At 33.0% G+C, this 25,708-nt stretch overlaps 1 protein-coding gene across 1 annotated transcript; it reads left to right on the top strand.

Moving 5' to 3' along the window:
• Positions 1-7,050: 7,050 nt before the first annotated feature.
• Positions 7,051-7,344, top strand: BDCG_17254 (uncharacterized protein; the record flags this gene model as incomplete). The annotated part of the gene is made up of 1 exon (XM_045426397.1): positions 7,051-7,344. One exon carries the CDS (start codon positions 7,051-7,053, stop codon positions 7,342-7,344), a length of 294 nt encoding a protein of 97 aa, XP_045281573.1.
• Positions 7,345-25,708: the final 18,364 nt, after the last annotated feature.

The raw sequence follows: 25,708 nt of genomic DNA, 5'->3' as shown, positions 1-25,708 counted from the left end.
CACTGATTGGAGAGAAGGGTGGAAGTGGTAGAGAGGGCTGCGCAAGCAGAAAAGCGAGCGTAAGCGAGCATTTGATGCTTGTCTGAATAGTGACATAACTGACATTTGAGTCAAATGGATTTTTTTAGTGGAAAAGCTTAATTCCACGTAGTAACTTACTCATTATAGACAACACGCTAATTAGTTACACTAGTTTTAATGCAGTTAGCATATTATTATATATGAGTTAGTCAGTCTGGCTTTCAGACTCACAGATCCCGCAACATTCTCAGCTAGAAACCCTCTCTGAAGATAGAGTCTCTTAGAGTATAGAAGCTCCTTGAGTAAAAAGATCCCCGGGTATAGAGACTCTCAGGTATAGATATCTCTGAGTATAGAGGCTCTCAGATGTAGAAACCTTCAAGTATAGAAACTCTCAGAAGATCAGACTGCAGGTATAATCTTCATTACTCACTCTCTCTCAGAACTCAGACTGATCATCTTCATGATAAGATCTCAGAATCATTTGTCAATATTATCTCACATGAAGAACAGTTTTCTTGAGTTCTCTAATAAGAACTTCTTGATCACATTCAGAACAAGGTCTTATCACTGTGTAGCATCATAATTCAAATGCTTCATAATTCAAATACTTAATAAGACTTATCAGCTCTAAGCTATTCTCAAAATGTAAGAGCAGTGGCTTGCAACTAATCTTTCCTTCTTCTCTTCAGTCAATTTTTCTAAATCATTGTGAAAAATAATCTGCTGAAACATCATAATTGTCACGCTCCCGGCCGCGCCAAGGCCCCGTTGCGGTTCCACACGGCTCATCGCTTCCATGCGGATGATTTCATCTCATCTGAACCGGTTTCCAACCACTCTATAACATCATTCGGATATATCATAGAAAGATCTGATTGATGAATATAAGAACCCTGCTTCTATATGAGGTCAGCAGATTACTCTTCCTTGACAATAAGATGCTGCTGAGGTATTACTCCAGTTATTCTCACTCATGAAATGAGAGAAGAGTATTCACTCATTATCTATATAGAATAGCTAGATGCTGACTTCTCATCAAAGAAATCAGTGATTTGTTTTACTTCTACTGAAATATATATAAGAGTTACTACATGTCTCATACAATCTTCTTAGTATATTAAGTATCATATCTGTGATATTCTCATAATAACTCTGTAATCTATAAGCTCACTATTCAAGTAAGATAGTTAAGCTCACTTATACAGCTTCTCAAACAACTATCTTTACATATTACTGCTGACTAGTCATCACTTCAGTTCTATTATATTACAATTCAAATCACTTAATCTGATTATAAGTTTGAATCAGTCAAGCTTTAATAGACTGATATAATCTTATATATCTGCACTGAGACTGATCTGATCTCACTCTCTGAGAGAAATACTATATCATTTTCTAGAGTGTATATATCTCTACTTTAGCAGAAATCTGAGATTTCTGAACTCACTGTATATTTTAATATAGACTCTTCAATTATTCTGTTATCACTGCAGTCTCTACACACCTACATCTATTATAAAGATAGAGAGATTAAGATTGAAGATTCATCAAGATATAAGGAAAACATCTTGTCAGAATTTCACAGCTTTACTCATACTCTTGAATGAAAATTCTGTCTTAATTCAAGCCAGTATAATACTTATAAGATATAAGTAATATACACTGTTAATCTTCTTGAAGACATCTCTGTAACTACTTGAGTTATCAAGAAAAGAGAGCTTAAGTGTATCAATACTATCATGACTTGAAAAGAATTCAAAAACTTTCTACTGAACTAAATTAAAGATCACTACAACTGCAGCTTCACAGTGATATAGCAGTTCAACTCATTATATTAATAAGATAATGAGAATTGTTTCAATTTCAATATAAGATTTAAAGAATATTAAGAGAAACTGACTAATGATTTAAATCAATTAAAAACATAACTTTATCTTATGAAGCTGACTTATAAGATGCAGATAATAATATTATAATATCAGAGTTTATTAATCAATTACACTGAGCTTGTTAACCTGACTTCTCAGATCTATTTGAATAATTAATTCTTCAAGAAAAAGATTAATAACATCTCTTCTAAGTAATTAATAATAGAATCTAAACAGTATCATGACAGCTTCAGTATAGAGAAAGTAAAAAAGAATTCTAAGTATTCTGATTCTTCACTCACTGTAAAGAAATATTAAAAAAGATTTAATAAAAATCTCTGTTTTAACTGTGAAGCTGATGATCACTATATCAGTAATTATAAGAAGCTGAAGAAGAAAAGAAACTGAGAAGATATCTTCTCAAAGTTAACTTCTCTTCTGATAAACATATCTGTGAAAGATAAAGAAGAGAAAGAAAAGAATTGATAATTCTCACATCTTCAAGTTCATATTACAATCACAATATATACTCTAAATGAGAAGATATCAGTGAGATGTCTACTTAACTTCAGAGTAAATATCAACTTCATATTCTATTTCTTTTCTTTGATAAAGAGTTGAAAGAAGATAGATTTATCAGATCATGTAAAATTTACTGATGAAATAAAATATCATTATTTTAACATAATTTAAGCAAAGTGTGTGATCACAGACTTAGAAGAAATCTTTAAGAAGAGCAGTCTGCTTCTCCATGCAGTTAATATCATAGATAAGAACATTATTCTAGATCTCTTATAATTGAGAGAAAACAATTCTCTCATTGACTGAGTCACTCAGATGTGATGATATTATCTCACTAATAAAGAGACAGTAATAGAGAAATCTGAAGAGTTTTATCAGAAGAATCTTGAGAAAAAGATTAAGTCAATATACTGCATAGCAGATGATTGAGACTTGAGAACAGGTGAAGAAGTCATCACTCTCACTGCAAGATTAGCAGCAGTATTTATTATTGAAGACAGATGTATACAACATCTCTTTACAGATTTTAAGAATATCTTTTTAGAAAGAAAAGCAGTGAAGTTTTCTGACATCAAGATATAATATAAGATTTATCTTGAAGATAGTGTAACAGTGCTGTACAGATCTCTTTATAACTTGTCTGTAAAGAAGTTGAATATTCTGTGTAAATATCTTGAAGAAGTGAAATCAAAGAACTGAATATATTTATCAAAGAGTTCAGCAGAGATGTCTATACTCTTTATACTCAAGAAGAATGATAGACTACATCTATGCATAGACTACAGAGGCCTCAATAAAATAATAGTTAAGAATTACTTTTCATTACTATTAATTAATAAGATGATCAATCAATTATCTGAAGCAAAGATATTCTTAAAGATTAATATATAAGATATCTATCATAGAATCAGAGTTAACAAAGACAACATTTGAAAAACAGCTTTTCATACCAAGTACAGCAATTTTGAATATCTTGTTTTATCTTTTAATCTTTGTAACACTTCAGTCATCTTTCAGATCTATATAAATAAGACACTGCAGAGCCTTGTTAACATCTTCTACATAGTATATCTGAACAACATTTTAATCTTCTCAAAATCAGAGAAAGAACATGATATCCATGTTCAAGAAGTGTTGAGTTGCTTGAGACAGCATCAACTCTATGCAAACACTGAAAAATGCTCATTCTATATACAGAAGATTGATTTCTTAGATTATATTATTGAAGTGAATGACATTTCAATGAACAGAAGTCAGGTCTCTGTTATTGAGAACTGGCCAGTGCCGCGAATGTACTGTGAGATGCAGGTGTTTCTAGAATTTGTGAATTTCTACAGATGATTCATCTATACATATTCACAGATTACTGCCTCTCTTACAGATCTGTTGAAGAGAAGTGTGAAAGACAGAAAAACAGAATCATTTATTCTCACTCAAGACACTGTGCAGGTATTTGTGAAATTGAAACAAGCTTTCACAGATGTCACAATACTGAATCATTTTAACTCTGACTTACTCAGTCAGTGTGAGACTGATATATTCAGGAATAAAATCTGTGAAATCTTTTCACAGTTGATACTGAAGGCCTTTCAACATTGAAAGAATCAGAGAATAATCACTTTTGAGAAAATAAACAATGAATTGTCTGTGAGAGAAGACTTTTTCATAGAGTCTATAAGACACTGTAAATGAAGATCAGTGACCTTCTTCTTCAAGAAGTTATCACTCATACAGAGAAGGTATGATACTTATAATCAGAAGATATTAGCAATTGTCAAATTCTTTAAGATCTGATAACATTATCTTCAGAGTAGTAAGTACTCAGTGTAAGTTCTCACTGATCATGCAAATCTGCATTACTTCTTGACAACAAAGAGCTTGACAGAACATTAAGTCAGATGAACAGAGCTGCTTTCAGAGTATAATTTCTATATTCAATATCATTCAGATTGGCTTAACCCCGTCAACACACTGTCTAGATGACTCAATTATAATATCATTGATATGAAGAAGAATTCTATAAAAGAATCTCTGTTATCACTGCAGAAGAAGCTGGCTGCAGAGGGTTGAGATTCTCTAAAGCTCAGAAACAGTGCTGAAGAGACAGCTGTGTAACTCAGTATAGAAGGTGAAAGAGAATCTGAGTCTCTGCAGAAGACTGACACTGAAGATCATGAGCTTCTCATATTATATCTTACAATTATTGAATTGACAAATAATGAAACAGTCTACAATCTTTCAACTTAACTACTTTTGAAATTCATTGAAGAGTTATAGAAGAGAGATATCTCTACTACAGCTCAAATTCAAAAGTTAAAGAAGAAAGAATCTGATTTGAACTTGAAAGAGACAGACTCTGAGCAGAGCAGTGCTGCTAAGAAATCAAGTCACTGATAACTAGAAGAATATAAACTTCTACTGCTGAATGATTCAGTCTTCATCTCTTATAGCAGAGTGATGCATCAGAAGTTATTGAGAATTCATCATAATAATTCTTATGCAGGACACTTCAGATTAGAAAAGACTGAGAAGCTTCTAAAATATAAATATATTTAAAACAAGCTTCAGACAGATGTCAAAGAGTATATTGAAACTTGTAATATCTGTTAAAGAATAAAGATCTCACAGTATAAGTAATACAGTGAGTTGATATCACTGTCTGTTTCAAAGAACTCATGACAGAATCTATTAATAAATTTCATAGTTGACCTGCTAAAGTCAACAAGAGTCAAAGAATATAACTCAATTTTAATTATTATTAACTACTTCACAAAGATGACCAGATATATCTCTACTTATAAAAAGATTAAAGCCTCTGAATTGACTGACCTGTTTTTAGATATCATCATTCATAATCACAGTGCTCTGAAATCATTGATAACAGATCAAGAATCCCTCTTCATCAGCAAATACTGGTCAGCTTTTTGCTATTATCTTATAATAAGATGTCTTCTCAGTACTGCATTTCATCTGCAGACTGATGATCAGACTGAACATCAGAATCAGACACTAGAACAGCATCTTCAAGCATTCTGTTCATATTATCAGAATGATTAACTCAAACATCTTCTAATCACTGAATTTGTATATAATAATGCAAAGAATACAACCTTAAAGATATCTTCTTTCTATACTTGTTATGAATATAATTCTTCATTACTCAGTGACATCACAGATGATGTTTCAAAGAGAGAGATAGACAGTCAGAATATCAGACAGATACAGAGAATAAAGTATCTCTCAGTACTAGAAGTAAAAGTGAGATTGAAACTTTTGAACAAAATTCATGAGAAGATGATAAAAAGCATTCATCATACTCAGAAGTAGTAGATGAAATACTATAATTGAAAACATCTTCTGATGAAGTTCTCAATAGAGGATTAAGTGCTACTTTCAGCAAAGAATATCAAGACAATGAGATTATATAAGAAGCTCAGTGAGCAGTGACTAGAATCTTTCTCAGTAACAAGAGTGATGAGTAAGCAGGTATATGAGTTGAAATTACTCACAGAATTGAAATCAATTCATTCTGTTTTTCACATTTTCTATTTAAAGCTCTATAAGCAACACTCTGAGATGAAGCTGTCTTGATCAGATGACATCAAGATCAAGAGTGATACTGAATATCTTGTGAAGAAAATATTGAACAAGTGAACACATTACAGCAAGCTTTAATATCTCATTAAATGAGAAGATTATTCATTATCAGAGAATTTATAAGAACTGCTTGAGTATTTAAAAAATGCTGAGAAAGAGATTGTAGCGTACGCCGCTACGTAGGGTCAGATATAAGGGTAAAAACTTGTCTTATTCTCTTAAAGATGGGAGATAGGCGTATGCTCTTATATATACAGTGATTGTTCTATAGAGATTAGCTCTTGTAGAAGAGGTGATTGCCTATGAAGAGAAGAACAGAGGCTCTGTAGAGAAGGAGCAGATGCTCTCATAGAAGAAGCAATCGCATATGAAGGGAAGAGCAGAGGGAGAAGGTAGAAGTGAAAGCTTCAGAAAACAGCAAGGAATGAAGTGAAAGCTAGAGCTGGATAGAAGATTGACTTGGATAGAGAGTGAAAGCATGCCACAGTCCCTCTATTCAAAAGAATGCATTTGTGAAGAAGAAAAAAATGATGTTGAAAAAAGGTGGCAGGTATTGCAGGCGCTAGGCTCAAAGAAGCGGATATTGTTCAGAAGTACTAGTCTGTTTATATATGCTGCAGATATCATAGAAAAGAAGAGACTGAGTGATAGAATTGCTTATTCATATAAAGAGTGATCAGATGTAAGAATTGTTTGTCTCTACAAAGAGTAAAAGATGTAAGAATGACTTGAAAAGAAATGATAAGAAAGAGACAGAAGTTCTTTAATCTAAAAACAGCTGTAAGAAAAGAAAGGAATTGTAAAGAAATCACAAGAAGCTTGAATGAGAAAGGGTTCTTTGATGAGATAGATGAGAGTGAAAGTTTCATTATGACAGAGGAAAGGTTCTGTGAGTGATAGAGATTGATGTAGATGAATAATTGCATTAATATATATATTGCAATCACTTTCTTCTTATTCTTCTCTTATTTCTCACACATCTCACTAAAATTTAACATAGCAGAATTAGTGAAAATCACGACATACAGAAGATTAGATCATGGAAATGATGAGTCTTAAGAAGAAGTTAACAGCTGTGAAGACAGGCGCAGCAAGTATGGTGAAAAAGGTCTTGACCTTAGAGAAATTATTCCAGTTGTTAAGTCAGGAGGAGCATGATACCCTTCTTCATATGAGTGATAAAGAAGAGAAGGCAGATGAGAAGATCAGTGAAGAGAGAATAGATGAGAATGAGATGAAAGAAAATAATAAAGATAAAGAGTTAGAATTTCAGACAGATAAGCTTCTGACACTATTAACTTATCTTTTCATGTATAAAGTGGTCAAAGACTAAGATAAAGGAAAGGCAGTGACACCTCATTATCACTTAGCTAGGCTGTATGATGCCACTGCAGAAGAGTCAACAGATGAATCACATGACAGAAGCTCAAAGAGTTAAGAAGAATTTAAAACTGTGATGTGAAAGCTTATAACACTGTTTACTCATTTGAAAAAGTCATAGCTGTTCACACACTGGTTTTTGAAAGAAGACATTGAGATGAATGAGAGGAGAGAGAGTCAGAAGACTGCTGTGAGAGCAGCTGATGATAAAGAGCTGTAAGTAGAACTGAAAGCAGAAGCTGAACAGACAGATATGAATACTGAAGAACTGTCATCAATGAAAGAGAATAAGAAGTGCTGAAGAGCTAGTCAGAAGCAATATGAGACTCTGAGTGATGACATTTTAAGAAAGTCAGAGTGAAAGAAGAACATCAAGGATGATCAGGTGTCTTGACTGTATGACACAGTACATATGAGACATCTGTATTATGATAACAAGACTGACTTGTACTTTCAGCAGAATGGCAAGCTCACTCACCTGAGCATGTCAATCATACAGAACCTGACTGTGAAGAGGCTTACAGATACTATCTCAATCATTGAAAGACTCACAGAATGTAGTGAGAAGATGCTATTTATCAATTGTGAATTTTTCATTTTACTCAGTCAGTAATTGATTAAAGATTTGAGACAGTTATCTGTCAAGTGAAAGTTACACTGATGAATAAATAATGATGAGCTAATCACTTCATAGACTGTTGATTCTAAGGATTCTGCTAATCAGAATGTCATTATTCTGCAGACTCACAGAGAAATAGCTTCTGTGTTATATCAGTGTTGTGTGAAGAGTCAGAGATGATTTAAGAAATGTGTGATTACTTCTGCAGATGACAAACAGACACAGCAAGGGCATAGCACTTGTATTAACTGTCAGTGAGAAAATAAGAGATTCTACTGCTCTTTAAATCACTATAGCTGATATAAACTCAGATGAAACACAGATAACTTGCTGTTTAAAGAGAGTGTGCCTGGATTTGAAAAGACTGTGACTGAGAAGATAAATGTTAATGACATTGTTAAGGTCAGTGATACAGATAAGAAGAATGATTCAACTATAGTTTCAATGAAGAGAATATCTACATCTTTCAAGTGTAAGGTGTTGAGTCTGATTGCACTGAAACTCTCAAAACATGTTTGAATCAGTGAGCAGAGTATCTCAACATCTGTGAAGACAGGCAGTGAGGTGAAGACAAGTCATTCAACCCCTGCTAAGATGATCAACAAGGTCAAGATAAGTAATGTGTGATGATTGTCAATTCTGTCTTCTGAAGGCTGTATGATTGATTGTAAAGCTCAAGATCTGAAGATGCTGAGACAGCCATCTAATCTTAACAAGCATAATCTGAATGTCATTCAGACTGTGTGAAAGAAACTGAACAAGATAGCTGAGTTTATCAATATGATTTCAGCTGTGAAGAATACTGTGATCAATAATTGTTTCTTTAAGTTGCTCAGCAGGGTGTGTTTCAGCAATCTTGTGAATGAGAAGTTGTCAGCAGATGTTGCATTTTAGAATGCATGTCTCACTGAACAGGAGGTCAAGCTGCAGAAAGAGCTTGAAGATGATTGATGAGAAGAGATAAGATGAAATGATGAAAAGAGTGAAAGATAGTAATTTTCTTGTTTTCTTTGTTTTCTCATTTAATAGCTAAAATTAGATTGTAATACATTTTCTTTCTTTCTTTCACTCTGTCTCTATTTTACTTTTCTTTCTATTATTTACTCAGCTGACTGCAAGACTTCTTAGTCATGAAGACCTTGATCAGATGCAGAGTGTCTTGTGTAATGACTTCAAGAGACTCTCAGATTGAGTCTTCATATCTCTTTCACTTAATCTGAAGATAAGTCTTGCTGTTCTCTGTGTGCTTTCTTATGATGTTTTCAACTTCAAATTGTAACTGATCATTAACAAGTACTGATTCTGATAATGAGTGCTTCATATTCACTTCTGTTAATATGATCTTTTTCAGATGAATGATGAAGATTACTGAGTACATTTATTAACTAACTAATAGTTTCAATTGAAATACAGTATCTAATACTTTCTGAAGAATATGAAATGAGCCTATCTGTAAGAGTGATAGCTTGAATATTTCTTTTAATGTATAGCTCTTTTGAGCTTTTTAAGTGAGGTTCAAGAAGACTCAATCATCAATCTGAATAGTTAGTTGAAAATGAAATTGATCAAAGAACTCAGTCATTCTAGCTTTTATTAGAGTGTATGAGTCAAGAATATCTTGCTGCACTGCATCTCACATGATAATGAACTCAGCTACATCTAGCAGAGCTTTCTCATTATTCAATGACAGTCATCTAGACTTTACACCTGTGAGCAATTTGAAGAGAGAGATCATTGCTGACTGTGCAGCTACTGAGTTCAATACTCTTTTCACTTGTTTAAGCAGAGCAGTTCAATTTGTTTCATATTCATCTATAAGAAGTGTTTACAATGTGACTTTAACTGTGAGATTGATTCACTCACTTTGACTGTTTGAGTGAGAGTTGTAGACAGTTATCATTCATGCCTTAATTCTCATAAGTTGAAGAACTGACTTTCAAAATTGTGATGTAAATTTGAGATCTCTATCTGAAATAATCATCAGTGAGAGCTGTCAGTGACAGATCATCTTCTTATAGAAGTCTTTCACTCATTATAAAGCATCTTATTATTTCTATTCTACAATTAGAATTACTGCTTTTGAAAATTTGTCTGTGACTGTTAATATAGTATCATAATTATCACTCACAGATAATCCTGTAATAAAATCAATCAAAAGAACTTCAAATGACTGTTTTAAAGATAAGATGAGATATAATTTACCCCCTGATGAGTGATTCAGCAGTTTGACTAGTTGACAATTGAGACATTGTAATAGATGGTCCAGGATTCTCTTTCAGACATGAGAAAGAAAGAAGAACTGATGAATAAGGTTTTCTATTTGATGAAGATCAGAGTGATCTGCTGCATTGTGACACATACAGATGACATCTTATGCCAGTGATTTGAGAATACAGAGACATGATTCTTCAAAGAATAATAGCCTGTCCTGCACTGTAAATGACTGATATCACTCTTTCTAGCTGGCCTTGTGAAAGACCTTTCTCAATGCCGGGTTGCAGGAAATATCTCAGTGTAGTTGCTTTTTGAATTCATCAGTGAGCTCTATTACTGTAGTTGAAACCATATATATCTTCACTGAAGATGCATCTATCATCAGTTCATCTGCCTGATTGATGATAATCTGGCAGATTTTTTTCTACTCTTCAGAGAGAATCTCTTCTGAATCATCATCTAGACAGTGCAATCTGAATAGAGTGTCAGCATTAGCATGTGTGATGCTCTTGCAATAGCAGATTGTCATTTGTGAAAGATATGAGCTTAGAACTAAGACTCAATTTGTCAGTCAGTTGCTACAATAACCTATTATCAGTGACTGAAAAGCAGATATAAGAGTGACATGATCTGTGATAACTGTAAACTCACTGTTTAAATACTGCAGTAATTTTCACAGGGCTCATATGAGTTTAAGACACTTTAATTCAGTTGCTCAGTAGTGCTTTTCAGCTGCACTCAATCAGTGAGAGAGAAATAGAACAGATCTTTCAATATTATTCATTCTGACTTGATGTAGAACTACTCTGATATCTCTTTGTTTACTGGTGTTCATATACAATATGAAGAAATGTTTAAAGTCAGAATATGCCTGAGTGAAGGCATTCATCAAGGCTTGCTTTATCATATCAAACAAATGTCTGACTTCTGTGAGCAGAGTGTGAAACTGTGATAAGTTCTCAAATCTCATCAACTTGATCTTAGCTGTATATAACACTCTTTTCTGACCTGTTTTTGAACTGTTATATAGTAACTTAATCTTGAGAGTCTCTAATGCTTTCATCTGATCTGTATAAAAACTGACAAAATCATGATAATAATTAAAGAGGCTGACAATTTCTTCTAGTTCTCTGAGTGTTATAGAGAAGACTAGATTAGTAATAGCAGCTACTTTCTCTTCTTGAGTAGATATATCTAGTCAGCTGACATGGTGACTCAGCAAACACACTGAGAAGTATATGAAATAATATTTAGTTAATGACATTGTTATTTCAGATGTCTTAAGAGCTGTGAAGACTTGCTGCATATGATGAAGATATTCATTCAGTGAGTGAGAGAAGATGATGATGTTATCTACATAGACTAACATGAATTATCATAGAAATTTCACTAGAATCTTCTTCATACACTGTTGAAAGAACTCAGGCAAGGTTGTCAATCTCATTGTGATAACTGTAAAATGTTCAAGATCTTGGTGTGAAGTCATGAATGTGGTTTTGAAATGATCACCCTGTTCAATTGCTTGTTAAAAGAAGCCTTAATAAATATTCATGAATGAGAATACTGTAGAACTGCTGAGTGATTGCAACACATCTTGTTATATTGATAGAGAGTATGCATTGAGGAGTAAGTATGTATTTACTTTTTACAAATCAATCATCACTCTCAGCTTCTCTCTAAGTCAGATTACAAAGATGAGTGAAGCAATGAGGTTTCTGTCTCTGAGAGAAACATGTTCAATTCTTCTATCTTACAGAAGTGAGTTCAGGATCTGATCAGCGGCTTCACAATCTCTTTGAGACAGAGAATAGAGTCTCTGTTTCAGGCTGGAAAAGTTGCTCTCATCAATGAACTGCAGTGACATCTTAACATCATCTGAAAATAAGTCTAGGCTGAAGCTAAATAGTTTGTGATGTCAGTTGATGATCACTTGAATAGCTGCTCAGTCTTCTGTCACTCAGTGATCTGATACATTCACTTAAACTCACTTAGTGAGAGTGTCTGCTGTGGGAATTTGAAGTGAATTATTCTGATCTTTCACATCTGTCAAATGTAATTTGATGTATGAGATAGAAAACAGGGGATCTTCTCAGTCAGAATGATAAATGATGTTAGCATTGATAGCACAAATGGCAATCTTCTTTCACTGCTGAGACAGCTGTGAGTTTGATGAGTGTCTACCCGCGCGGATAGTGTCTCTGATAATCTTAGTGTTTATGAAATATCTTCTGTGAAATGTAACAAGTTCATCATGAATATTGATAGTTGCTTTCATTAATGATAATACATCATTAGCTATGATTATATTGCATTCAAGATATCACACTAAGTGGAATTTGTCTTTAATAATGAAAAGAGAATTGTTATCTGCTCTTAAGATAAGGTCTGTTATTATGAATAGGTTTGATTCATCAGCTTTCAAGTCAATTTCTTGAATGTTCACATGTTGATCATGTGACATAGAGATTGATCAACAATGAGAGAAGAATAGATTTGCTATTATTGTGTTGATAAGTGATATACCTGTGTCTGTATTCATATAAACAGAGAGATCGCCTTGTGATGTAATGACAAGAATAATGAGAAAGATGTAAGACAAATACTGTAGTCTGCTAATGTATTCTTGATCACTTATAGAGATATCACACATCACAACTGCATATATGTCAGCATTAAAGATGTTCTGATAATCATCTGAGAGAATGTCTGTAGATGAGATGAGTTTCTCAGTGTCTGCCTTGCTGATTATTTTTCTGACTCACTGTCAGAATCTAGACTGAGATCTAGATTCAGCAGCTCATTATCATCTTCTCTAATATTCTTCAGTTCAACTTAATTCACTGAATGATTGCTGTTCTTCTCTTTTTTGAGACAGTGATTGGCATAATGAGGGCCTCTGCAGATGTAGCACTCTGCTGTGAGCACTGGCAGTCTTTCTCCTTCTGTTATACACTGAATTGATAACTTACTCATTGTGAGAGCACTCATGAGAATCACTGCTATCTCTGTGATAGACATAGATGACTTTGTAGCTTCTGCCTGCTTGAACAGAGAGGTGTAATATAGGTGGTGATCATTATTCTGTTCAAAATGTCTGGAACTATGCATGTAGTCAGTGAATTGAGTCTTTCAATCAGTTCAGACATGTCAGGTGACTGACTCATTGTCTCTAATTTATTATCAGAAGTCATTCAATCATTCAGCAGAAATAAGCAGTGTAATTAAGAAAAGATTGAACTCTAAACTCTCTCACAAGAGCCTCTTTATTATAATAAGATCAGAAATTGCAGTGACTTGCAGTAAGTTAATCTTCTGTGAGATGTATAATGTCAGAGACAGTTCATTCAACTTCTCAAAGAAAAAATGCAGAGTCTGAGCTTTCATTCAAGCTTCTTCTTCTGATAGCTGGAACTCGCGTTTTAACTCATTGATAATGATAGAGAGAGAGGCATTCATATTCTTTCTCATTTTGATAGACAGACTGTTATGTCATTCCAACGCCTGACTCTTCAGGCACAGAGGGAATATGCAGAGAACTGTGTCATCTTTCTTCTATATGACAATGAATTTCAAGCAACTGATAAACACTATTACATCTGTTTTCACTGAGTTGAATAGTATAATGTCATCAGTCTGTAATCTCACTGACCTATCATCACTTCATGCAGATAAATGAGGTTCACTATCAAGTGAAAGATCAAGATTGTCATAAGTGAGTGCCTGGTCCCTGTGCATTCAGTTTCTCTCTGAGTCATAAGTAAAATGTACAGTGTTGGCTTTTCTGAGAAAATTAATCCTGTCTCTTGTTAGATTATGACAGTGCATTCTGCCTTCAGCACCGCGCAGTCTCTGTGGAATTGTCAGTGTTCATCAGATTCTAGAAGATGGTTCAAAGCCTTTCTTAAAGAAGGCATCTAATTGCTGTGCAGACTTGTTGAGAGAATTATCAGCTCTGACATCTGTTCTGTTGATCTGGGCTGAATGATCTGTCTGCTGATGATGATTCAGCTTCTGTCTTTGAGCAGTGAGCGCAGCTTTCTTGATATGAAAGCTATTTCACACTTTCATCAACCTGCTTCTTTCATCTGTCAATTATTTGAGATTCTCTTGAAGTTTGTTGACATGTTTGTCAATGAGAGCAGTATACTTATTTAACTGCTTCTTTCACTGATCAAGCTGATGTTCATGTTCATTGAGCTCACTCTCTTATCAGACCAGTTGAGCTTCTAGCTGTTCTAACTTCTCAATTGTATCTAGTATTGCTGCTTCATCAGAAGAAGTGCAGTTCTGACAGTTAAATTCATGAAAGCTTGAGGCTATTGAATCTCTCTTCTTAGTATTCTTTATGATGTCTGTGTGAAAGGCCTGTAATCAGAGACTAATGACATCCTTTCATTCTGCTACTGAAGCAGAGTTAAGAGCTGTTTTTATATTGTTGTAACACCTGACTGATACACTCACAAGAATGTCTTTCACTTTGATACAATTGTATAGCATCACTTAGCTTTTGACACTCTCATACTGTCTGTCTGTGTTCTGTCAGACTTCTGCAATTATAATAGCATGCTTTTCAGTCATTGCTTATGAGTAAGTTTGTTCTGAGTCAGGTTCATCAGTGAATTCTTGAGTGAGTTGTTTAATTCTGCTGATGAGCTTGTCTGATTCAGTGAAAGAAAGTGACTGATGAGAGCTACTCTGAGTGATTTGTCTATTCTGCTTCATTATTGTGACAGGGCTGATGAAGTTGTATAAGAATGTGAAGATGAGTTTACTGTGACTGTGATCATGTTCTAGACTGATCACTAGTGCTATAATGTTCTGAAGTGAAAGATGCTCAAATGACTATTAGTCAGACCTATCATCAGCTGTAGTGTCAAATGAAATAGATTTAAACAACTGCAGGCCAGATCAATCACTAGCTGCAGTGTTGAAAGAAGATAGAGTAACTAATCAGACTGATTACTGACTAGTCAATTCTCAGTATCTGCAGCTCAGTTCAATCATCAGTGCTATATATATCAAGAATGAAGCAGAAGTTAAAGAGACTAGAAGAACTTAATTCTTAACAAGACATGCTATCAAATTGTAGTGTACACTGCTATGTAGGGTCAGATATAAGGGTAAAAACTTGTCTTATTCTCTTAAAGATGAGAGATGAGTGTACACTCTTATATATACAGTGATTGTTCTATAGAGATTAGCTCTTGTAGAAGAGGTGATCATCTATGAAGAGAAGAACAGAGGCTCTGTAGAGAAGAAGCAGACACTCTCATAGAAGAAGTGATTATATATGAAGAAAAGAATGAAGGCTCTGTAGAGAAGGAGTGAAAGCTCTCATAGAAGAAGTGATCGCATATGAAGAAAAGAACAGAGAGAGAAGATAGAAGCAGAAGCTTCAGAAAACAGCAAGAGATGAAGTAGAAGCTAGAGCTGAATAGGGGATTGACTTGGATAGGGGGCGGAAGCACGTCACAGAGATTGTAAGCTATAAGACAGCTAGTAGAGATCACTCTGTTACATATCAGAGACATTGAGTAAGAAATACTACTTAAGACTTCTCATTTTTTTCAAAGAGTTTTTTAGAGATGATCTCACAGTGATGAGTCAGTATCTTGTAGACTCTGTAGCACTCTTCTTCTATTTTCTCTCAAAGAGTTTTTAGAAGTTTAATAAGACTATACAAGTGTAAAATTCCTGAAGCAGTTAGAGAGAAGAGATATTTAAAATCAATAAAAAAGATTAATATTAATTGACTCACAGGTCACTGCTATTCTAGTGAGACTGCAGTCTGCTGAAAAAGTAAAAAGAGAGAATCTCAAAGCCTACTCACTAATAATCACATTCTTATCAAACTCATTCTTCATCATTGAAGTCTTCAGTATCAGTATCTTTGCCTGCTGAGAAGTTAGTACTGCAGCACTGCAGAAGAGCATGAGAAATGTATAAAATATTAACTTATTAACTTACAAAGCATCTCAGTTATCTGCTTCAGTTGAAGTAAGATTCTCTTCAATCAGTAATTGATCTCTATAACACTTCTAACAGCAGCACTGACTGACTTCTTCTTGAAATCAGTTATTCTGAGATGTTTTTTCATCTCAGAGATTCACACTTTCATCTTCTTTTACAGATAAGCAAGAGGAATCTTTTCAGTCTTGTAAGAATAAGTGCTCGCAGGCGATTATTCGGGTGTTTGCAGCTTGGCGTGATATGTACTGTTAACTACTAGAAGTGTTCACAGTAGAAAGATAAAATGTAGAGATCAAATATATAATAGTATTCAAGCTGAGTTGTGAATAGTATTTGTGAACTTCAGTCTATATAGTTGTGTGTAGCCAAGGGCTGCTAGCTCTATTGATTATATGAGAGATAGAAATAGAGATAAAGAATCTGTAAGAAGCAGGATTTCTTACATACTTCTCTCTCTCTAAGACTTTGTCTGCAAAGCCTTTCACTGAGTGACTTTATAGTCAGCTCAGCACTGCAGTGATACTCACTAAAAACTCTTTATATCTATAAAAAACCTCAGTGAGAAAAAATTCCTTGTTACTGTGAAGAGAAAAGAGTCTGTCACTCAGTTTCTTGTTTTATAAGATTCTTTATAATCTACAGATTCTTCTCTGACTATTATGCAGATTCATCTTATATCTTTTATATAGAAGAGTTTTAGTTGACTCTTAATCATTTTTATGAGATTCTTGTGTGATCATCATACAGATTCATCTCACAGATAAATCACTTTCTATAAGATTATCTTCATTAAAGAGAAACATTCATGAGTTGATCTTTCATTCATTCTTACAAATCATTGCTCTTTAATACTGTAGAATTGTGAGAAATTTTTCATTCTTTTATCAACTCTGTAGAATTGTAGAATCAAGATATTCACAGTCTGCAATTACTCTTTATAGTTATATAGAAAGATTCAGATCTGTGATTCATAATCACTCTTATTTACTAGAGTGATCTGACTGTTCTGTAAGATCACTCACAGTGTAAGTAAATCTCTCTAGAGTAGTATAAATATCTCAGATCTGTCTATAAAATCTCATCTTCTTTTCTCTTTTTCTGTAACAGCTTTCATTCTCACAAACTGTGAGTATCTTTATTCATCTGTGAAGTGTTTTCATTCAGATGACAGAGAGAGAGTATTTCTGACAATATTCATATATTGATTCAAGAACTTCTCAAGAATAAAAATTTTTTCAATTTCAATCTCTTTGTAAACAATATCTAATCACTGCTGAGCTTCTTATAAGTGTCTCTGTGACTTCTCTGATTACTTTTTACTGACTGATGAAGCAGGAATGCTGTCACTCATAACTGTGTCTTCATTTCTCTCAGCTCTGCCACTGCATTCAATCTTCAGATCAGCAGTCAATTCCCTGCCTTTCTCAGACCAGCTTCTGACTTCAAGTAATGCAGTTTCTCTCTTTGCTGTAAGTCTTCTTATAAGTAATTTCTTACAGACTCTAGCTGACAGTTCTTGTAAAGCTTCTGATGTTGTCAGTGTCTTCTGCAGTTCTGCAGGCCTACAATTACTCTCTCTCTGCCTGCACAATCTCTGATCAGATATATGTGAATATGCCTAGATTCTCTATCAATAATTCTCACACTGCAGTGCATTTCTGTAATCTCATTATTAATGAGAGATGAGTCTCTGAGTATCTGTAAAATCTGAGTAATCAAGGCAATGTGAATATCATGAATTTGCAATGAGAGTTGATCTGAACAGATAAGCTCTCTCTCTATATCTCAATTATTTCCAGGCTGAATACTTCAGCATAACTGAAGAAGTAAACTCAGCTTTGTGAGAGATATCTGATCACACATGCAGATAACCAGCTCTCAAGACTCTGCTGCAACTGTGTATATTCTGATGTCTGACTTCTCTGAAGTCTGTGCATTTCTGACAGTCTTTATATTAAATATAACAATTGTCTGTACTGCAGATATGATACTCTCTGCTTCTTTAAAGAAGAAAATTGATAGTTGTGAAGAATTTGAGTGTCATAGATATTAATGATATGAGTGTGAGTTTTCTTTGTTTTTTCTTTATTAATCTCTAAATTATATTCATGACCCTGTTTATTTTCTTGTTTTTTAGTTTTAATAAGAATATAATTTCTTCTTCTCTTGTATACACTGTGAACTATTCATCTCAGTAGAAACTCATTATCTTATAGACTAGAATTTGCAAATGACAGTGTTAATATCTTTATCACAATCAGATTCTTAGTGAAGACTATGTCATTCTAACTTGTCAGAATTTATAATATGAAAGTCATGTCTCAGCTTCTGCAGATGTCTTATCTGCTCAGATAATTCTTAAGTGAACTTATTCATCTTATCAGAATACTCTTATCACTGAACCTTGAATCAGAGCTTACAATCTCACTTCTCTGAGTTAATAATCTCTTTGATCTGATATTCTCTTTCACTCTCTAGTGCTTTATAGATAGAGTGATGAGTCACAGAATTCTCTTCTAAGAATTTCTTATATTCACAGAGTAAAGAGATATAAAAAACATTGTATATCTATAACTCAGATAACAGTTTCAATCTGTAGAACTGTGAGCTAACTTTCTTCATAATCTTATAAGACTCTGTTTATAAGAGATTTAGCTTCTTACTAGATCTTTATATAATGATGTTTTCTAGACTTAGTCAGACTCTATCATCTTTCTTAAAACTCTTCATAATATACTTGAAGTTATAGTATCTCTTCTGATACTCTTGAGTCTTTCTCAAGAATTTATAAGCTTTCTCTTGAATCTTCTGAATTCTCTCAGCCTGTTTATAAGCATTATCACACTCTATAGTGTACTCTTACAGGTTCATCAAGATTATCTGCAGATAAGTCTCAGTGAGTATCTTAAAGAGAGTTTTATCTGTACTGACATGCTTTGAGTTATTATATATAAACTCTATGAGTGATAATCAATACACTCAGTTATTCTGATTGTAATTGACAAAGCACTGCAGATACTGTTTTAATATACTTATCAGATATTCTGTCTGATCATCTGTCTATTAATGAAAAGCTGTGCTTAGATCTTATAAGATCTTCAGTATAGTTATCAGATCAGATCAGAACTCTTCTATGAAGATTAATTCTCTGTCTGAGACAATGTTTATAAATAATTCATGCAACTGAATCACATTGTAGACAAAGATATAAGTCAAATTCTTTGACTTCAAGTTCTTGTAAGTAAGTATAAAGTGTGTTATCTTGATGAAGTGATTCACTATCATCAGCACACTGTCAAAGCAGGCATCATATATATTCTTATTTTCAGAAAGACTTATAAGAATATTCATTTCTAGCTGTTTTCAAGGTTTCTGTAAGATGAGTAGAGAAGTAAGTTCTTTATATAATCTGAACTATACTATTCATGAACTCTGATAAATAGTATAAGAATTCACTATCTTCTTTATAAGTTCTTGTATCTTTGATCAGAAGTATTTTCTTATAAGTAACTCATGAGTTCTAGTGTCTGTAAAATAACTTATTAGAGAAGAGTCATAATACCTTTTAATAAGTTCTATACATAGAAACTCATTCATAGATATATAAATCTGACTCTCTCTTTATAAGAGATTATTTAAGTCTCTTCAATTCTTTATTTCTGCAGAATTGATCTCTGCTATAAGCAGTTTCTGAATATACTGAGTATATTCATTCTTCAGTTGCAGTTCAGATAATCTGAATAGAAGATCTTATAAAGACTTATACTCTGTTTCTTCTTACATCAGATCTTCTACAGTGCTTCTTAAAATCTGCAAATTCTTCAGATTATAGATACTCTCTTCAAGAATTCTTACAGAGATTCTCAGAGTGTTAACTCTCAGTATTGTAGAGAGTAGTTGTACAGACTTCTTCTCTCTCTCTTTTCTCTTCTCTTATAAGAGATTGAGAGACTCTTCAGTTAATCTCTTTGTAACACTCAGTCTGAGCATTCTATGAAGCTTTTCTATCTTCTCTAGTCTCTCTGTGTCTGTCACTCTGATCTTCTTAATATAGTCTAGTCTGTGAGAGAGTTCATCTACTGAGTTCTTAGTTCTCTTGATATGTTCTATCTTGAATCAGAACTTACTCAGTCTCTGAGCTCAGTGAATCTGTTACTGTGAGAGTTTCTTGATTGAAGTAAACTGTTATAAGCTGTTATAATCAGTTTTAACAGTAATCACTGTCATAAGACTCTTAAAGTAGTGATATCAGTGATGAAAGAATTTCACTATTATAAGAAGCTTCTAATTATAAATGTTATAGTTAATCTCTGTGAGTTGCATCTTCTATGAGAAAAAGATTATTAAAACTCAGTTCTTATTTAACTGTAGTTACAACACTATTTCTGAAATTGTAAAGAAGAAGACATCTATCTTCAATCTGATTAAGAGTAAGAAATCAAAGTGAAATAGTATCACTGTGTCTGTAAATATCTGTTTCAATCTTATAAAGACTCTGTGAGCTTCTGAGATAAGAAAGTTCTCACAGTTCTCTCTTCTTAACAATCTTTTCATTCTTTATTTACAGAATGACTTCTTCTTATTTTCATTCTTCAGCATGTCTGTAAGAGCTAAGAAGATTCTTATAAATATAAAGATAAATTATCTATAGAAATTCACAAAGCTCAGAAAGATCTGAATCTTATAAATACTAGTTGACTCTGATTATAATAGAATAGTCTCAATCTATGAAGATTTCATCTGAATATCATCTGTGATGATTATATATTCTAGAAAATTAATTCAGCAGACACTGAAGTTGTACTTTATAAGCTTAATATACAGTTCTGTCTCATTTAAGATCTTCAACATGCTTTGTACATGCTCAGTGTGTTCTTTCTTCTTCATGAAGTACATTATCATATTATTCAGATATATTATTATAAAGATATTCAGATATATATGAAGTATTTTATTAATGAAAGACTGAAATACTATAAGAGCATTAGTCAGATCAAAAGATATTACTAGATATTTAAATAATTTCAGTGCAGTTCTAAAGACAGTCTTTTATTCATTCTCAGACTGTATTTACAGCTGTGTATATATATTGATTACATTCAGTTATATAAATATAATAGCTTCTGTGAGATAGTTAATCACATTCTTAATCAGAGATAGAGAGTAGTGACTCTTTATTATCTTGAAGTTCAGATTATAATAGTCTATATATAATCTGAGATCTTCATTCTTCTTCTTTATAAATATCACAGAAGCTTCTGTGAAGACCTGTGAAGATTGAATAAAGTTATTCTTCAGATTCTTCTTCACATAGATCTGCAAGATCTCTGTCTTATAATAAAAGAGCTTATAGATTGATTCTCAGAAGAGTTTCTACTCTTCTATCAAATCTATTATCAGATTCTTCTCACAGTGAGAAGAAAGCTTAGCTGTCTTAGCTGAGCTGAATATCTCTGCAAGATCTTAATATTTCTCTAGTATCTGAAGCTTAGTTTTCATGACTGTGAGATTCTCAGACACTTATAAAGTTATTATATAGATGAGCTTGTCTTCTCTAATTAACTCTGCAGTATTAACTGCTTCTATCTCTGTAAGTGAGTCTGTCAACACTGATTGAAAGTATAAACCTGACTTATAAACAGCTATGTGCAGATTGTGTCTTTGAAGTTATATAAGTTTTAAATACATATCATCTGTGATATCTATGATAATCACAGTTTCTACAAATCTTTTTCAGATTTCAGAGAGATCTTGTAATTTAAAGATGATTCTTATAAGTCTCTCAGCTCTCAGATCTGAGTTCTCACACTCTGCTTATTATAAGAGCAGATTTTCAGTCTTTATCTTTCAGCTCATTTACTTCATAAGCTTTAGAAACATCATAGTGATCTGGGATTCTGAGTTCATTAATACTTTTTATACTTGTAGAGCAGTAGTACTGTGATGCAGTCTCTCTCTATAAGTAAGCATTTTCATTAAGAGAGTAACAGATTCAGATATCAGCTTCAAGACTCTTAAGAAGACTGTTACTGACTCTGTCTGTAACTCTTCAAATTTCTATTTTAGTTTATTCAGACAGTTTATGTAAAGATGTTCTAATTTAGAACAGATGAAGCAGAGTCTCTTTTTCTTAGTCTTTCTATTATACACTCTATTTACAGAAGCTTGTAAAGCTCTCTCTTTCTACTCAGTAGTTAGATACAAATCTCTCTATATCTTATTATCTTTTTCTGATAAATCTGTTCTCTATTATTCTAACTCTTATAAGACTGATTGATGATCTGCTCTTCACAGATCTGTGACTCTCACAGTGATCTGTAAATAATAAATAAGAGTTATCAGTTTCTTCAGAGTCAAGAACTTAGAGTCTTACTTAATGAGCTTGTTCTATATATCTTTATTCAGTCTCTTTATAAATATCATTATTCAGATCTTGTTTCAGAGCTCTGTTTTCACAGATCTTAATTTATATCATAATTTTATAAAGTACTGTGAGTAGTCTTTATCAGATTTCTTACCTCTTTTTCTAATATTAATAATCACAGCTTAAATATTCTCTATTCAGCTTACAGAGTCTTTTAACTTATTCTCTAGATAGATCTTAAGAACAGATTATCAGAATCTCTTATAATCATTCTCTAGATAATTCAGTCAGTTCTTGACTTCAGTATAATAGAGATCTGTCATTATATAGATGATAGCTTCTTCATCTTTCATATCACATAGCTGAGCTTGTGAGTCAATTTCAAATACAAACTCACAAAAGCTTTTATAGATTATGATTTAATAGATAATCTTAAGTGATTGTAACTTGAGAAAGTTTCTTTTCTGTTTATAAGTGTCTCTGAAGATCATGTCTAGAGACTCAGTTTAAGAATGTTTGCAGATAGTAAGTATTTCTTATAGAAAAATAGCTTAATTCTGTAGAAGATACTCAAGAATATTCTTCACTGAGATTGATTTATTTATAAGTTCAGAGAGTTTCTCTGTCACAGATGTAGAAAATAATATTCTGTGAGTGATTGATAAGTTCTCTGAGACTTCTTTTATAGAGATTATTCATAATTCAGATAACTGCTTCTAAGTGTCTGTAGTAGAGTTCACAGAGATTGAAGTATATAAGTTTCTAATTCTTTCAGTTATAACAGACAATTGCTGACTGACTGAGCTTGAAATGTAAGAATAAATGCTCACAGATGATTATTTGAGTGTTTACAGCTTGATATAATATATACTGTTAACTACTAGAAGTGTTCACAGTAGAAAGATAAAATGTAGAAGTTAAATATATAATAGTATTCAAGCTGAGTTATGAATAGTATTCACAAACTTCAGTCTATATAGTTGTATGTAGCCAAGGGCCGCTAGCCCTATTGATTACATGAGAGATAGAAATAGAGGTAAAGAATTCGCGAGAAGCGGGATTTCTTACAAGTCTTGACAGAATTCATTAACACTTGAAACTCTGAGACTCTTACTCTGTACTGCTTAAGCATCTGAACTTCTTATCAGAGCTGACACACTGTCTTCTTATAGAGTAGATAATACTTACAGAGAGATAGAAGTTATTGTTACAGATATAACAGAAATAACAGAAGTAAGAGAAGAGATAAATACATAGAATCTCTCTCTTCTTCAGCTGCTTAACATAGTACAGATAAATAGCAGTGTCAGTCAGAGACTGCACTGAAGCCTCTTCACAGAGAGAAGATAAAGAAACTACAGAATTCTGCAGACTTAACTCAGCAGTATTCTGAGCAGAGCTCAGACATGCTGTGAGAGAGAAACTACAGATTAAGCTTCTCAGAGTCACTGTTCTCAGAATCAAGCTCTTTCTGAGTTTCTCTTCAAATGATCACACAGAGTCATACATCACTGTATTAACTAAGAAGAAAGATAGTGTTATAATAATAGTGAGAAGAGCAGAGAACAGATCAGACATAGATAAATCAATCAGTAGAAGAGATAACATCTTACTACAAGACACAGTGACTATCACTGCAGCTGCAAAAGAAGTAGAAAGAGAAGAAGATATAATAATAAGAGTAGTGCTTCTGCAGCTCATTAACATCACTATCTTCATCTTTAATCTGACTTTCTTAACAGTTACAGAGACTGCTGCTGCATCATAAAGACATTTATTACTCACTAGAAAACATCAGAATAAGTTCTTAATTATTCTTCAAGAATGATACTCTTATACACTTACTGTTATAATTGAGAAAGAGAGAAAAGAAAAATGTTTTATAAAGAGAAGAATCTTTTCAAAAAATTCTGTCACTACTATTAGCTTTGTCTCTAAAACATATCACTTTTACAGAGAATTTTATATATAGAATGAAATATATTGAGAGATCTGTAAGTTACTTATTAACTATATTTTTCACATTTCAAATTGATATATAAGAAACTCACTTATCACATATTTGATTTGAATAAAGATGAGAAAAGAAAGATCTACACAGTCAGCAGAAAAACTCATCTATTTCTTTGTATTATATACAGTATATATACTATCAATCAGTTGATAACTATTGCTATACAATAAAGATAATTTCTAATCTGATAATCTTAAGAGTATAGAGACTATACTCTTAAAGAGAAGAGTATTATCACACTCTTAGCTATATCAAGACTCTGTTACAGTTTCACATAGTTTATTACTTTCATACAGATAATTTCATTCTATCTGAACTGATTTTCAATCACTCTATGACATCATTCAGATATATTATAGAAAGATTCAATTGATGAATATAAGAATCTCACTTCTATACAAGATCAGCAGATTACTCTTTCTTAACAATGAGACACTGCTGAGGTATCACTTCAGTTATTCTCACTTATGAAATAAGAGAAGAGTATCTACTCATTGTCTATATAGAATAGCTAGATACTGGCTTCTCATCAAAGAAGTCAGTGATTCATTTTACTTCTACTGAAATATACATAAGAGTTACTGCATGTCTCATATAATCTTCTTAGTATACTAAGTACCATATCTGTGATATCCTTGCAATAACCCTGTAGTCTACGAGCTCACTATTCAAGCAAGATAGTCAAGCCCACTCATATGGCTTCCCAAACAACTACCCCTACGTGTCACCGCCGACTAGCCACCGCTTCGGTTCCGCCACGTTACAATAATGATCATATATATACACTTTAAAGACAAAAGATCATTAACAAATTCAAGCTCTGAACAGATTGATATATACTTATAATAAGACTGAAAGAAAACATATTAAATGAGTAATTAATCTAAGCAGCAGTGTGAAACTCAGAGCTATATCACATGAGATTTTCTAGTTAAGTTTCACAGACCTTTAAGCTCAGTGAAATCATTGATCTCATTCAAGATCACTGATCTGAACTTGATTTACTCTGATAGAATCATCAGCCTAATGACTCTCAGTGCTTCATCTCACCTGCAAACCTCCTGGTTGGTTAGATATGTAACTAGCACCTGAACCGAATTCGGGTCGTCATGAAAAGCTCCCACGCAGTGGCCTTT

Source organism: Blastomyces dermatitidis (assembly GCF_000003525.1).
Source record: "Blastomyces dermatitidis ER-3 genomic scaffold supercont1.6, whole genome shotgun sequence".
Lineage (NCBI taxonomy): Eukaryota > Fungi > Ascomycota > Eurotiomycetes > Onygenales > Ajellomycetaceae > Blastomyces > Blastomyces dermatitidis.
Note: the sequence above shows the minus strand (reverse complement) of the source record. Positions and strands in the feature narration are given on the sequence as shown.